The 16722-nt window shown below is 34.6% G+C and overlaps 1 protein-coding gene across 1 annotated transcript in view; it reads left to right on the forward strand.

Annotated features, from left to right (window-relative positions):
- The first annotated feature begins 6725 nt into the window (after window positions 1-6725).
- LOC120329336 (cilia- and flagella-associated protein 65-like) overlaps window positions 6726-16722 on the forward strand; it is a 34336-nt gene continuing 24339 nt past the window's right edge. Inside the window, exons 1-12 of the mRNA XM_078118444.1 lie at window positions 6726-6877; window positions 7583-7689; window positions 7969-8040; window positions 8973-9089; window positions 9920-10028; window positions 10658-10824; window positions 11529-11728; window positions 11918-12055; window positions 13120-13232; window positions 14432-14540; window positions 15136-15251; window positions 16091-16240. Coding sequence (XP_077974570.1) covers window positions 6797-6877; window positions 7583-7689; window positions 7969-8040; window positions 8973-9089; window positions 9920-10028; window positions 10658-10824; window positions 11529-11728; window positions 11918-12055; window positions 13120-13232; window positions 14432-14540; window positions 15136-15251; window positions 16091-16240 — 1479 coding nt within the window. The 5' untranslated portion in view covers window positions 6726-6796. The remainder of the gene's footprint in view (window positions 6878-7582; window positions 7690-7968; window positions 8041-8972; window positions 9090-9919; window positions 10029-10657; window positions 10825-11528; window positions 11729-11917; window positions 12056-13119; window positions 13233-14431; window positions 14541-15135; window positions 15252-16090; window positions 16241-16722) is intronic.

Consider the following 16722-nt stretch of genomic DNA (forward strand, 5'->3'; position numbering starts at 1 on the left):
CGCAAATAATATTGTTTATGAAATATAGTTTATGAGTATGCTTACAGTATTCGAATTGACTCATATTGCATCAAATGTGAGTTAAGGTGGAAAGGAGATATTGTCATATTGATTTTGACTACATGAGAACCAAGATGAATTAAATCCACAGCAACATAGATGCACATTTTGAGTTTCATCACGCTTTTTTGTTGTAAGTGGGGTTATAAGTTACCACAATAAGTACTATTATGAAATTATTGTGGCAACGCAATCTTTTAACACATCATTTTGAATACATAATGTTACTTTTTTATTTAAACGATAAATTGCCAGACTAATACGAACTAGTTAGTTTTCTTTACTTCCGTTTACGACTTGTATGATATTCGAGTTTTTCATAATTGCATTGTTGAATGACGTACTTTTCTTTTTATTTATTTTGATTTCAATTTCCGTTTACATTATTTCTTACTTTGAATTCATCTTTACTTCTAATATTGTAATTTATTTTCGACAATGACTGACAGCTTGCTTGTGACATAAAATATTAAAACAACTCAATACATCGCATTTATTGGCTGAGAGTGTCAAAACTGGTACTGTGTTACGCCTTTATGTCCTCTCCTCATACCATTGATTTTTAACATCAATATAAGCCGTATATTGTTATGGTTGTCAAGAGTAGAATACCGGTATGTAGGTAGGTATTTCCACCTTACGGAAGATTGCTTACTTTCCTTTTTGTTGTTGTTTCCTTATCGTACAAATCACACACTTTTGGCTATAGAAAAGGTCGCAATATTTTGTCATGGCATATTATTCCAATGTTTCAATATTCGCACCAAGGTAGGTAAGATGTACAGGGAATTGAGTAGTTTGGCAGGTATTTAGGAACATAAATATCATGTGGACGGGAGAGACAGATGTTTTTTGATCATCTTCCTGCTCTGACAACACCAGAACTGTGAATAAATGAAACGCGTAAATATTCATGGTACATAGTTTATAGCATAGGTAAATATTTTCGGGTTTATTCTCCAAATGTAAACAAATATGTGTGACTATATACATGCATGAGGCTGTACACGCATGCAGATAAACCTCCGAACGCTGAAAGTACGTTTTATAGTATTTCACATTACACAAGCCTCGCAATTGCGCAGAGACAAATTTGAGAAGAAAGGCGGTGGACGACAGTGGGGCACGTAAGTGAGTGAGTAGTGTATTATGTACGTAGCTAGGCAGGTTCAGTTGTTAGACTCACAGTATGGAAAACTTTGACTTTAAGTACAATCAAATGCTTATATAGGACCATGTTCGGAGAGAAATCAGTGAATAAACGTCGTATCAAAAAATGACTCGTATAATCATACGCAAACAGAAGTTCAAGCGCAAATTGAATTGAATTATTTTTTTGGACATAGTAAAGAATTTTTTGGTTTCCGTTTTCTAGATAACCCTGAATTTCTAGAAGCGAAAATGCACCACTACCATTGGGTTTATACTTTCAAACTCATGTTCAGTGTTTCATCTTTTTGGGAACAGAATCAAATTGAAAAATTCTCACGAGTGAGATCGGTTTAAAAGTTTTTTATTGCTCTTGCCAGCTCATTCTTGGCAGAGCGAGACTCAGGACAGGTTTTGACTGAAAAGAAGTCAGATATTATCAAGCTGGTGGCATTTCACTAGGCTCAACCTTCACATTATACTAATGATAAATGAAGAATAAAGTTGCTTTGACTTTTTTGTTAGGGGGGCGTGTGCTAGTTAAAAAGTCGTTCAAGGGGGCGCTGGCAGAAAAAAGTTTGGGAAACACAGCTAAAGCCTCTGCCGGACTGTCAGTATCAATAGGTTCATTAGATAGAATGTCATTGTTTGATTGCCCCACAGTTAGAGCTCCCTATGTATTAGCGTTTATGTTTAACATTATTTTTCAATCTTCATGGAACTACGCGATTAGGAATCAAATGACGCTCTACTCGCGAATGTTCGATGAATACAAGTTATGGAAGAATTTATCAGTACTGTGTCATCAAAGGCCGTTTCCAAACTGAGGTAGATTTTCGTTGAAGCGGTTTTCAAAAATTCATTAGTGTAAAAAAACTGAGTAAACTCCATGTAATCGTGTGGCGCATCGAGTTAAGCGCTAGGAATACGCTTGCCACTTCACCTATGCTCACCCTGCGTTCGCAATCATGCGCGAGAGGATTGCTGGACTTGCGCCGTAGGGTGGTTCACGAGTACGAGGCCGTTGTTCGCCATAATAAAGTCCTCTTAACGCTTTTTCTTTGCCTCAGAATAACTATGTAAATCCTATTTTAAAAGCGGTGATAAGTAAGATCAAATCCAAGGCTGGGGATAAAACTCAAAATAAAATTGATTGGGTTTTGAAATCAGCCCATAATTAATGTCTTCAACAGCTGTCGCTGATGTGAACGCACAGGTACTAGAAATATAAAACTTTGATATCCGGCGACCTCTTTTTTATACTTGCAAAAAACGAGGAAGAGCGGGAATATAGATTACCAACTTTAGGATATCGCCGCCGAAACAATCGCGGTGACAAAGACAATCAGCGAATATGATAAAATTAACCAATAACATTAACCAGTAAAAAAACGCTTTATTACCGACTTTTCAATGTTTCTATTAATTTCCAAAGGGAGTATCGACCTCCAACGTTCTGGATCCCTGTTATGTATAAAAATATTCAAATTAATCAATTCGAAAAAATATTAGATTTTGCCCACCCTAGCCATTTAATTTGGCTTTGAGGGCGCGGCGGTGTGGCTCAACGGGTTAAGCGTTAGGAATACGCTCGCCACCGCACCTCTAATTACTCTGCGTGGGTTCGCAAGTTCGATTCCCATGCAGGGATGGTTATGTGCGAGAGGATTGCTGGACTCCTCGCCGTCGTTGGGTGGTTCACGTAACCGCTTGTCGGTTACGGCTTCCTCCACCACCAAGTCCATGCTTCCGAAAACAAACAATACAGCAGTATGTTCCCCAGCTTTTCTCTTTAGGGGGGGTGTTTCAAAATTTAGGGGGTGGTAAATAATTTGCTATTAGAGATAAAACTAGGCTATTTGTATTCTTAAAAAAATGGTATGTATTTAAGAAACGATGTACATGGGGGGGCCCCAAGTTGATTGACATCAAGCCAAAATCCAGAGCAGAATGAAATTGTAGGGCCAGAAAAGGGGAGCGAGGAAAAGTGCGGGACGACACGGCTGGGGTTCAGGGCGCGCTTAAGCGCCCTGAGAAAATTTTGAGAAATAGGCACCAAAATAGGCTCTAAGCTTGATTTTAGATACACCTAGCATCGCAGTTTGTTATGTAATAAAATCAATAATTATAATATTTACCTGATAGAATTCTCGGGGAATAGATAACAAGCACGGCTTTCAACCGTAAATATATACTACCACGTTTCAACAAGTAATTTGCAACTGATAGTGACTAATGAAGTTACTTGCTCATCTGACATTGTATGAATGGCTACTTATGGCTTGTTTTGTTACACATTTCTAATTGTTTTGAACATGTTTGTTTGACTTTTGTATGAATTAAATTTTGAAATACGCTCGTCAACTGATCATAATGTTGTATTCCTTCAGAACTGAAATATTTTGTAAGGAGACAAATCGCTGAAGTTTGATTCTTTTCAATAAAGAAATGAAAACGCTGTCATTCATCTAAAAAACGTCTGTTTTCAGTTCCTAGTTTTCGTTTTGTGACATCTTTAAGCCTTCTTAATATATGGCTGATATCTAAAATACTGCAGTGTGTAATCATAATACCCATACCTATACATAAGATACCGGAATAATTCAATTGTTACGAAATAAACGTGCTTAAACTGTGATAATGATGTAACAATAAACGGTATCTAAACTCAAAAGGTACCACATGAAGGGTTAAACTATTTCACTCAAGTTCGGCGGGCCATTTTAAATCGTCACGCGGGCCGTAATTGGCCCGCAGACTGCGGTTTAGAACCCCTCAGTGTGGAATCGCACCTCAAAATTAGGGGGGGTGTTTGAAATTTTAGGGGGGGTGTTCACCCCCTATAGGGGGGGTGTAGGGAAATCACTGCAATACAGTATAACTAACTAATCCCATACCCGACTTGGAATGGTAACCGGACGAGAGGCCGTGGTTCGCCATATGGATAAGCCGTCTTATCGGCTTTCCTCTCCCCGGGGATAAATATGTAAATCTAATCCTAAATTGATTTATATTAAGTTTGTCAAAGCGGGTCGTAATCGTGGAGGATGCAAGGTGCAGTAGCTGGTTGAGATGATCGCCAGATATTTCGGGACTATATTCGATTACTGAAACAAAATTAAAATGCTCCAGAAATTAAAATAATCATTGGGTTTTTGATTTATACATAATATTCGGAAATGCGACAAAAACTGAAAAATCCACGAAAGTGAGCCAGTGAAACAGACATGTCTAAAATCTCTTCAAATGAAAAGTGTCGGAGTGGCCGCGAAAACGCTTACTGTTGCGTCACTTTTGCATATTGTAGATTAGTCAACGCTACGCAAATAAAAACGGGGGAATCCACTCGGCTAACTGATAAACTACCGCATTTTAATTTCAAGTCAATGATTAGTTTTCAATAAAAATTTTTCTTTGAAAGTATTTGATTTTTAAAGCATTAACTAGATCCGCAGGAAAGGTTGAAAAGCCTAGTTTGAGAATCACCCCAGAGTTAGAAGATCCATCATGGTTTACTAGCGCCGCAAGTGTAAGTCGTATATTTCTTAGCTACAGCGAAAGCGTTGACATGGTAACTAATATATCGCAGTCGGTGTATCAACAACACCACTGCAGCAATAATGCGATATCAAACATTGAAATTTTCTGTTATTCTGTCAACTTTAATTTCGCGACATACTCCTATCTTCGCAGAGGAATATCACGGTATCGTCGCGTATCAGATTGTCAGTGTTTTGTTAAAGTATCTTACTTATGTATATCTACAATTTCTGAATTTAGACTTTAGGCGCGGCGGTGTGGCTCAACGGGCTATGCGTTAGGAATACGCTCGCCACCGCACCTCTAATTACTTTGCATGGGTTCGCAGGTTCGAATCCCATGCAGGGATGGTTATGTGCAAGAGGATTGCTGGACTCCTCGTCGTCGTTGGGTGGTTCACGTAACCGCTGGTCGGTTACGGCTTCCTCCACCACCAAGTCCTGAAGTCCATGCTTCCGAAAACAAACAATATACCTAATCTCATACCCGACTTGGAATGGTAACCGGACAAGATGGCCGTGGTTCGCCATATAGATAAGCCGTCTTATCGGCTTTCCTCTTCCCCGGGATAAATATGTAAATCCTATCCTATCCTTATACTGTTAATGTAAAACCCGCCAACTTCTTTTGCCTTTGGTAATTTTTAAAGTAAATCCTCATTCCTCTGATTCTGTTATCATCTTCAATCGCGCAGTCTAATATATTTTTTTACTAAAAAAATCACCTTTTTTCAAAAAAAATGACACTTCGTTTTTGAGCCGCCCAAAGCGTTAGTTCTACCAACGAAAACTTTGTCAAAATATCGCAATTTGATAAAGGGTGTTTTCAATGTATGTAAAATATTAGACTGATCTTGTTATGCCAAAGGAGATTCGACGTGAATTGAAAATTCAAATAAATAAATTTTATCAAAATAACAGCATTTTATGCATTCGTTGAACTTGAAGTAACCCCGATGTTGATGACTATTTGCTCACTTTGAAGCTGACATCATGTTGCATATCTGTTACAGATTTGACATTGAGACATCGACGGGTTAGCGTAGATTTGAAAATAGCATCGAAATTCTTATGATTTGATCAAAATTGTTTAAATATACACATGAACAGTTTTCTGCATATCTACGTATGTGTGTGTGAATTAATTTATATACTTTCGGGTTAAAAAAGATCTTTGAAATCTGGTATATTGGTCTTCGGGTTTGGGGTGATGTACCACCTAAAATAAAAAATGTTCAGCTAATACATTCAACAAGAATATGGAAAAGATCTTGTTGTCCAAGTACACAGATGTGTATACTTATGCCTGATATATTGTAATAGTAAATCTGTTAATTTAGATTATGTAATATGTTATGAAACCTTCATTTTACTATTACATAATTAATTACACATTAGTATTTCATTGTTTTATTTTTGAGTTTATGTAACTTCTTCTGAATGTGGGAGTTATTCTTAGAATCTGAGAACTCTGTCATACTGTATTTATGGAATGTTTTATACTACCTCAACTTGTCATTTGTAAACTAATTCTGGAGCAAGTTTTTTCCGCGAACATGATTTGTCTAATTTTCTCATTCAAAACAAGAATTATACTAATGCTTTGCTAATATTGTGATTTTATTCAATTTTTTCAATTTTCTGGATTAATATGCAATAAGAATTAAATCATTATCATTGCTTATTATGTAATTTTTCAATAGAATACCTAACACAGCAACAGTAAATAATGATTAATGGGTACTGCCGTAGTATCTGTACGGGGTTAGGGTTAGGCCCTAATTTTTTTTCGATTTCCCTTATTTTAGTTCTATCAAGTGTTCAGGGACTGTCTTTGTTAGCCAAGTGGATATACCCCCTGCCCATAGCTTTCAGTCCCTTTACACAACTTGATGTAAAGTAGGCGAACAAAATTAGTTACCTCCATATTGATACACATACTTCTGGAGCGATTAATGTCTACAGTGTAATGTTACAGATATGGATGGTCTAAAGTTAACTAGTAGTTTTGTATTTTGAGTGCATTTGTACATAAAAAGCATAATTTCATGATGGCTTCAGGGATGATACTACCAGAACAATCTGGATTAAAACTGGGAACTAGCTTCAATGAACCTTTTCCAGTTAAAGTAAGTAGTTAGTATTTATTTCATTGCAATAGTTTAATGATATCCATGTGACCAAGTAGTTTTTAGTTTTTATAAGTTTTGTCTCTTTATACTTGCTGGAATGAGTGAAAATATGAAAAGAAAAGAGGTTTATTTGAATAAGGGCAACATGGGCTTATGTCTGTATGTAATATGACACTAATGACTGGGAGTTTGTGATATGAATAGGACTCCCTACTAGTGTTGAAATAGTCTTTTTGTTATAACTATTGCCTATCAGTCCCAACTATCCTCAATCATAGTAAGCTGAAATTAAAAAAGAAACAGAAAGATCTTTGTATGGTTAGGTTTCAACAAAGCTAGTTAATCAGAATTTACTTATCTATGAAAAATTAAATTAATTTCTTGTAAAATCAGTTTTGTCAAATTTTCAATGTTTGTATAATAAGAATATGAGATGCAATCTTACAGGTGGTCAATCTATCATGAAATAAGCATGAAAATATCCTCCTTCTTTTTTGTCAGTAAACAAAATTGGGACCTCCTGAAGTATGTGCACCAAGATGGCGCACAACCTGAACATGTACCAGATTAGGGTTAGCGACATCTTAGTGCGCATACTTCAGGAGCACCCAAAATCATGCTTGTAGATTAAAACATACCAATGACTCTAGATTTTTGCACATGATTTATTTTACTATAATCTTATTTGTTTTATTCAAACAGTCTGGAGTTATCTCAAAGACATTGAGTCCAGCTCCGCCACCAGCATCTGCAGCTCGTACTGCACCTTTGTCAAGGAGATATAGAAAAAATCTGGTATCTCAGAATAGGTGAAAAATATTATAGGATATTTCATTTCTATTGAACTTATATAAAAACACTGAAGTTTCAAAAGCTTCATAGATATTTTACAATATACACATTATAAGTCAAGCTTGGAGTCTCGTGTCACTCATCATTTACTGGACCACAATAAATCTGTATCTGTTTCACTATCTATCGGTATTCCAGTTCTATATTTCTTCTTTACTTCTGATGTGAGACCTTAATAATTTGCGTAAATGCTCTTTTAAAATATTTACAGTGATATTAGGTGTATTAAATTTTAGATCAGAGCATCCCACATCAAGACAAAGATCTTTAATAAAATCCAGTGCTTCAGCGAATACACAGCCACTGGGGTAAGATATGTTATTTTTTTGTTGTTTGTTCAAAGAATTTATTTTCCACCAAACTTGAAAAGTGTGATTTTTGTGCGATAATACATTAAGTGAAATTGATATTTTAATAACGAAATTGGCCCCATGTAAATTGAAATCATGATTTATATCAAATTTTATAATTCAGCAGCAGTTGCTCATTTGTCTAATTATGTTAGCTCGAGATTTTAGATTACGGTAATGCTTTGCTCTGTCTGCCTGTTGACTGGTGTCACTACCTCACACAGATTGTATCAACCTATTAAACTAAGCAAGTTATGCTAAAGCATAAAGATCCTGGCTCGGCGGTGTGACGCATCATGCTAAGCGTTAGGGATACGCTCGCCACCGCACCTCCGATTATCTTGCGTGGGTTCGCAGGTTTGAATCCCATGCAGGGATAGTTATGTGCGAAAGGACACCTCGCAGCCGTAGGTTGGTTCACATAATAGCTGGGTGATTTTGGCTTCCTCCACCATCCTTCCGAAAACAAATAACTGGCTAACTAATCCCATACCCAATATGAACTGGTAACCCGATGAGCACCCTTGGTTCGCCATATGATTAAGCTCTGTCTTAATGACTTTCTTCTCCCCCTGGATAAATATGTGAATCCTATCCTATCCTGGCCCTTTCATATTTTTGTGAATGCTTCTATAGAAAATTGGGTGCTCCAGAAGTATGCGCACGAAAATGTGGCACAAACTGAATCCTAACCGGTACACACATACCATGTTCAGGTTGTGCGCCATCTTGGTGCGCATACTTCTGGAGGTCCGAAAAATGTTCCTATCCTAACTTTGAATCTTTTTGTTATATTGAACTTATAGTTTCAAGATACAGGTTTACATACAAGTTCAGTGACTCAATAATGTCTGTATCATATAGGAACATGTATATTTATCCAATTACAGAGGACTTGGCTTAGAAGTTAAACCAAATGAAATAATATGGCGAGGATGGGAACCTGGAGAAGAATATACTAAAAGTTTAACTCTAAAGAATATTCACATAAAAACACAAAAGATAAGGTACTGTGATTTAAACGCCATGCAAATGAAATTTAATTTATTTGTTCCACGACTTAGCTTGTATCAAGTATGAATGTTTTACCCTTTATCATTATGATCAGGAAGTTTGTATAAGAAGTAAAATATCTGAATTTATGTTTTTTTTACCAGTGTACCTGTATTTTCCATTTAAGACCAATTAATACCCGGTATGTAAATTATGGTAAATGATTCATTTGAACATTTAGAGTGCTTAGTGTGTCCCTGGAACTATGCTGTTATCCTAGTTCATCAAAGAGATTAATTGTTGAATAATATGTGACCCAAAGAAGTTCATGGCTATTTATGCTATTTTGAAATTTAGTAACTCTCTGTCTATGTGTAATGATTCTCTGTAGGCCTATAATGTTTCGTTTAGATCCACCTAAGAAATAAGATATTGACTTCGGGCTTTAAATTTTGTTTATTGAAAAGTATGATATTTTGCATGTCATCACAAAATCCCAAAATTTTGGTTTAAATTGATCTTGTAATATCTTTTTTGTGGTCAAGGTTTGATATTTTATTCATATGAATAATAATATTCTAATAATAATGAAGTACAAAGTATGGTAAAATTTTTAATTTAAACATTATCGCTTACACAAATTTACACAATGTGTCTTTGTTTCATTCGAATATTTTATGAAAGGTTTTTGAACTACCGGTAGGCATGTCATGGAATCGTTTATTGCAATAAATAGAATATGCCAATCTATTAAAAAAAAGGTTTCATATTTAAGTTAACTTGCAGATGCTGGAAGTATCTTTTTCAACCCAATGCTTTTATCAATACTTCCCATTTTATCTAGATACAAAGTTCCATCATCTCGATTCTTCAGCACATTATTTCCTCAAGTTATTGTATTAAGTGCGGGCACAAGTTTTACATTGCCTTTAACTTTCAAACCCCTTGAAAAGGTATGTTATGGCCAGTGATCTATTTATGTATATATTGATTTACTATTCGATTAAGATTTATGGGGTCGGGGTATTTAAGTTACCAAAGTTCTGTTATCTTCAGCAAATATGGCTTTGGCAAGCTGGGATGTTCAGAAGTTTATTAAATGAAATATAACAATCTTTAAAAAACTATTGATAGAGAATTTGAATAACCAATATTTTTTTTGAAAAATTTACCAATAATGTTTCAAAAGTTTGAATTTTTACAAACTTGTAAGATAAAGTTTGCCACATACATTGTTTTTCTGTAATATGAGGTTATTAATAAGATCAGCATTTCCCAACCTATAAGTCTCGAACCGCCAACCCAAAGCTAGGTGCCTGAAAAGCAGCTTAGGTCGCTTGTTTTTTTCAACGAAAACTCGCGGACATAAATGTACTACATACGTTTAGTATTTGAGCATATCCTCGGATCGTTATTTTTTACAAAGTTAATTTTTTTTTTAAATTTGGGCCTTTCACAATAATGTTTGGTGCCACTAATCTAGATTATACAAAATCAAATTTGACTTGAAAAATCTCAAATCCTTTAGATATGATTGGAAGGTAACTAGAAATACCATTATATAATATTCATTTCTTCGAAGATTGCCTATGATGACAGGATTGAGTTTATCACTTCAGAAGGAACTTTTTCAATTGTGCTTCGAGGTCTCCTGCCAGAAACAAACCTTCATCTGCCAGAAAGTCTGCACTTTGGTCTTGTAGCTGCTCATGATAATTTGGAAATTATGTTTGAATTAAAAAACATGAGGTTAGTATTTTTCACAATAATTTGTTGTTCGTGTAGATATTTTTTTTATAAATCTTTCTATATTTTTAAATTGATGGCTTATGTGCGAATTTTTATTGTTAAATTTTGCATATCGATAATACGATTTCACAGTACATTTAGGGGATATACCACTGATGTGAGTTAGTTTGTTCCATGTCAAGGCCTTGTGTATAGATAAGGTGATGGACATGCACCCCTTTGCTTGAATGTTATTTGAACATTTTGTAATATGCGCCATAAAAAAACTAGATTTTTTGCATGCAAGTTATCATTGCAAACTCACAAAATGCTAAGCTTGAAAAATTCTTTTCGTTCATACTATATTGAATGTAGCTGTTTTTAAATGTCATATCGAAATCTGATTTCGTTCAGTCATACATACAGCATACTTGCTGTCTGATGTTTTGAGGTCCTCATTGGATCAAATTTCAAATATGGCTTTATTCTAGATTGTTGTAGAGCTTTGTTGCACACTAACACAAATGCTGCAGGATTACAGTGTGCAAAAAAAATTAAAATTCTGCTTTATTTGTGCTGTAGTACTATAAGTGAAGTGAGAGAATCCATTATTGGAAAGGCATGAATAGGGGAAGGATAGCTAGTTAGTCTTGCACAACCCCAACTGATAGTTAGTAAAGCCTTATTGTTATTCTATTTCTGATATATTCTTCTTATATTATTAGCACGGAATTGATGACAAATTTTTCTTGGGAAGTTCCAGAACCATTCACTATACTTCCACCAACTGGCTCTATACCACCACGGGGCTCATGCAGCCTAAAAGCTATTTTTCGACCACTTTCCGCATCGGTTTTTGAAACACATGCAATTTGCTGCTATGGAGAGGATAATTTACTCAAAAAAGTGAAACTGGAAGGAATAGGTATGCGTATATGCTATTAATCACCATCAATTTCATGCTTCCAAACAAATAACTAACTAATCCCATACCCGACGTGGACTGGTAACCGGACGAGAGGCCGTGGTTCGTGTGTTTTGATTAAGTCGTATTATCAACTTTTCTCTCCCCCGCGATAAATATGTGAATCCTAAATAGAATTTATGTTTTCAGGCAAATATCCTCATTTGTTGGTTAACACCTCGGATAAAGCAATATCGAAATATCATGATGTGGCGGTACTAGATTTCAAAGAAGTTCGAGTACATGATACAGCTGTTCGACCAATGATATTAAAGAATTTGTCACATGGTAAATTAGAATATAATTTTTAATTGGGGTCTTAACGTCTTCATTCTGATCAAGGCTCTAGATTAGGGTTTCCACATCAGATAAGACACAATTCCTGATAAATTTATGCCAGTTATGATTACCTATTTTTGCGAGTAAAACACTTTTATTATCCCAAATGCATACGAAATCAATACTACTGTCATTTTCCGTGAAAATATGGTTGATACAGAACAAAATGAAAGCATCAAAATTGATTCAGTTTACTAAACCAAATACCTGTTGTTTCTGAAAACAGCAACATTTATCTAAACATATATATATACCACAGAATTAATACACAAGAGAGCATGAAAGGCAAATTCCACAAATAATGAATTGATTTATAAACAATAGTTTCTTAGACTTTGCATATTTTTACGAACGTCTAATCTTTTAATCAATAGTATTATCGACATTTTTGGTTAAAGAAAGTGTGATTGATTAGTGCGAATGGCTGCTCTTTCTCCTCACTGAGATTAAATCATGTCGGCAATTCTGTGTTTTTGGATTCTTATATTATTGTGTATTAAATTTGATAAATTGCTCGTTGGAAATTTTATTTTTATGAAAGGGGCAATTAAACTTTTTGTAATTCGATCTAGGAGTAATGATAATAAAAATTTGTGACCACTGCAATCTACGGTAAGACTGACAAAGTTCAATTATTAATAACACAAAACAAATCTTACTCGAAAAAATGTCAGATTTGAAAACATTTAAAATTTCTAAGCTAACAGTAGTAAACGCACTATTAAAAAAATCCAGGACATTCAGGCCCTTTTTGACATTGATCCCTGATGGAGATTTAGCCACTCAAATCCCACACATGTCTGAGAAAATGCTGACCTATGGTAACCCTACTCTAGAGATGCAATTACTGAAATGTATGGAGTTACATACTATTTATTAAAAATCATAATCTTTTCTGTTTTGAATTTTGTTTCCCCCATATTTCTAAGTAACTTCATAGGCTTAGGGCTTACTTAATGAATCCTTGTTGTTACTTCAATAGTTATATATTTCTCATTATAATTTTTTCCTAGTTCGTGTTCCCTTCAAGATACAACTTTCAAGTTTTACACCTGATATAGACAGAGCTTTCATCTGCGCTATGAAGGAAGGAATTGTTCCACCAAGTTCCAGTATATCAATTCCGGTAATTTGTGATTTGATTAAATTCCATTTAAAATCTATTAATTATTTTTTACATTTAAAGCTGTTTTAGTAGTACTATAGTTATCCATATTTATGTTTTTCTTTAATTTATTTTTGTAAGTTTTGTCAAGACAACATTGGTTGGCCATTGTATGACCATCCTCCTCCAGACATTGAGTCTCGCACCTGAAACTGACAAACTGGCGATTTTGACACATTCCCAATATCAACTACAGACATTAAATGACGTTACACACTTCGACAGAGTTGGACGCCAGATAAATTTATATTTTAAATTGTCTTTAATGTAGAGTAGAAATCAAGTTATTGCATCGTTTCTATGGTTGTTAGCTTGTTACTAACAATTCTTTTTAGAAGAGATGTAATGTGGTGTATTTCTCATTACATCATCGCATGAATACTCATGCAATTATCTTTGCTTTACACATTGGTCCTCGCCACAGTTTCTGGCCACAGTCGTGGTATTTATTTGATAAGTAAAGAAAGTCGCTATTATTGTCTGATTACTGGGGGTGGGGAACTTCAGGGAAAACACTTTAACCGTTAACCGAGTAAAATTACCCAGTTAACCGCAGCGTGAGATTTGATGTAATAATTTATAATTTTAGCTTGTTATGTCACAATGGTTACAAAGCAATTTCACGCGATCTTATCCCGGTATCTCTCAAAATTATTCACGAATAGAGATAGTTTCGTGATCGCTCTGCTGCAAGAGATATGCAGCGTGCTTCGGACATATGGAAGTATCTTAGTAAAACCCGATTTCGTTATTAAATGTCATTTATGTGTCAAATTTTCAGTGCTCGATTTGCAAATCCTACTTTGAGATATCATAAGGAAAAACAGAATCAACTGCACATTGAATAGACGATTTTGCAATAAAATCGTGAACAATATATTTTCACTGAAACTATTGGGTTCTTACCACTACAGTTAGTGATATTCTTTTGAATTAAACGCCACAGAAGATAAATTTGCGATGACGTAATGATTTTTGAAGAAATTGTACATTATAAAGATGATTTAAACCTGAGATGTCAGTTAACGGTTATAGTAAATCGTAACCGTTAACTATTCAAAATCAGTTAACCGGTTAACCATTCCCAGCCCTACTGATTACATGTGTACTTGTGTTTAACAAGAAATTTGAATCAACTCAAATTCTTTTCTTTTTTATAGATCTGTTATAATCCGAATGTAGTTGGACAAGCCAGTATCGATTATTTTGAAGTTTCTCCGATTGGTATCAGCAGCAAATCTATTGTTAAATGCCAAGGAAATTGCAAAGGTGTGTTTCTATTTGTTATTTTCATTGATGATTTGATTGTAATTGATGAGCCGTAAGCCGTTATATGCCGTCACTCTCAACAAATCACAGTATAAACAGCAATTTATATGCAAGAAGCTAATAATTTTGGGATGACTGGAACTTTTCCTGTTCGGCATTGTTTATTCAATTTATTATACCTATGATGAGGGCATATGGGGTATGAATCTGAAATTTTAACCCCATATTTCCAACCTTTATAATAAGGTCCAACGCTCTTGCCACTAAGCTCACGTAAATAAGTTTTCTTACAGTATAACTTTATTTGGTAGTCCTGTAGTATGCGAACCAAGATGGCGGAAACCGGATTGCAATGTTTGAGGTTAGGGTTAGGCCATATTTTCAGGTACTTGTAATAGAACTAAAATAAGGAAAATTGGATTAAACTGATGGCCTAACCTGGTACACATATCACGTTCTAGTGTCCGCCATTTTGGTTCACATACTTCTGGAGCTCCCTTTATTTATATACTAGAAATTTATATTGGCTAAATTCGCTAATCGTTTTTGTTAGTTCAGTATAACAGTATTTTTTAAATCCATTTTGTTACTTTAGGACCTGCTGTTTCTCTCAGTCTCCCACTGTTGAACTTTGGACTAGTATCATCTGAAAAAGAAGTCACAAAAACTATTGATATCACAAACAATTCAAAGTGTGAAGCAGTTTATCAGGTATTATATATTACATACTGTACGAGATAAATCTTAAATAGGAAGAGAGCAAATGGATATGTATTTTGTTTTTGTCAGTTATTTTATCGCCTGTTATGCTGATTATGTAGTCAAACAAACTTATATACTTATGTACAACATATCGATAGATAAAAAAAAAATAAAAATAAAATAGTTTTCAGGGAGGACATGAATTCCAAGTTTACATCTCCCTTTCACCTCACTGTGTGTAATAAATGTGGTTGGCAATATCTAACCATAAATATTCTGGACCTTCGAGAAAAAATAGTTTTTTACATACCAATTGCTGAATCTTCAGTCTTCTATGAAGTAAAATATTATGTCAATATTTTATGAACCTCAATCAAGAATAAACTTGCCACCACATTATCTAGAATTGGTTTCACAGATTTATATTTTTTATGCGCTGTTTATTATTCTGTGTAGGGGACTTTCTTGTAACAGTATGGATTTTGATACAAAGACTGTTACAATCTGCTCTTATGTATAGTAATGAGCGATATGAAACTTGGTCGCCATGGCCTAGCAGTCAAATCGCTGAATTTACCTGTGATGGAATTACATATTACACTAACCTGCATTCAAATCCCGTGCCCATCACCTCATCCAGGCTTTCATAAATTGGGTAGGCAATGCCAAACGATGCCTTGTTCAGAGCAAAATGTACAAATAAGTGCTGTATAAAAAGCAAAAACTGCATACCACTTTCTCTGCAAAAAATTTTAAAAACAGAAATCTATATTAATTCTTTGAAAGAATAATTGTTACAGACGAAATATGAAATTCACCGATTTTTTTAAAAATTGAAACCATTCCAGATTCTTCTTGATCCCGATTCCACTGTATGGCACACAAGTCAAATCAGCGATGTTTTGAAATCTGGTGAAACGAGAACATTACATGTTTGTTTCACTCCGATTCATCCGATTAATTATTACAGAAGGCTTGTGATTCTTGTTCATGACCAGGTATATCTTGTTGTTTATTTGTTTATCTTAGTTAAACTTATATGTAATTTGGTTAAGTGGACATTGAAAGCTGTTATAATTGGAATAGGTAGCTTTTATCTTGGAAATATCGCAGTTTATTAAATTTATCATACAATTTCATGATGCGTCATCAAATTTAAAATGGGTTATTTCAATATCAAGTTACAATTAATACATACAACAAACATACTATGGATTTTTGCTGTAATCAATCAATGTAATTTCATTTTTCCCAAACAGTGCAACAGTGCATTATGAAATACCAATTCGTTAACTAAAATATTTCATCATTTCTGCCTGTAGTTTTATGTAAAATTATCAAATATGTTAAAATTTATCATTTGAGAGAAGTATGGCGAGCAATATTAGATTATTAGCCACATTATGATTTGTTTTCTAAAACAAGTCCTAGTATTGCATTGACTAAATGTATCTATATATATATTTAAATTTATATATTA

Source organism: Styela clava, chromosome 12 (assembly GCF_964204865.1).
Source record: "Styela clava chromosome 12, kaStyClav1.hap1.2, whole genome shotgun sequence".
Classification (NCBI taxonomy): Eukaryota; Metazoa; Chordata; class Ascidiacea; order Stolidobranchia; family Styelidae; genus Styela; species Styela clava.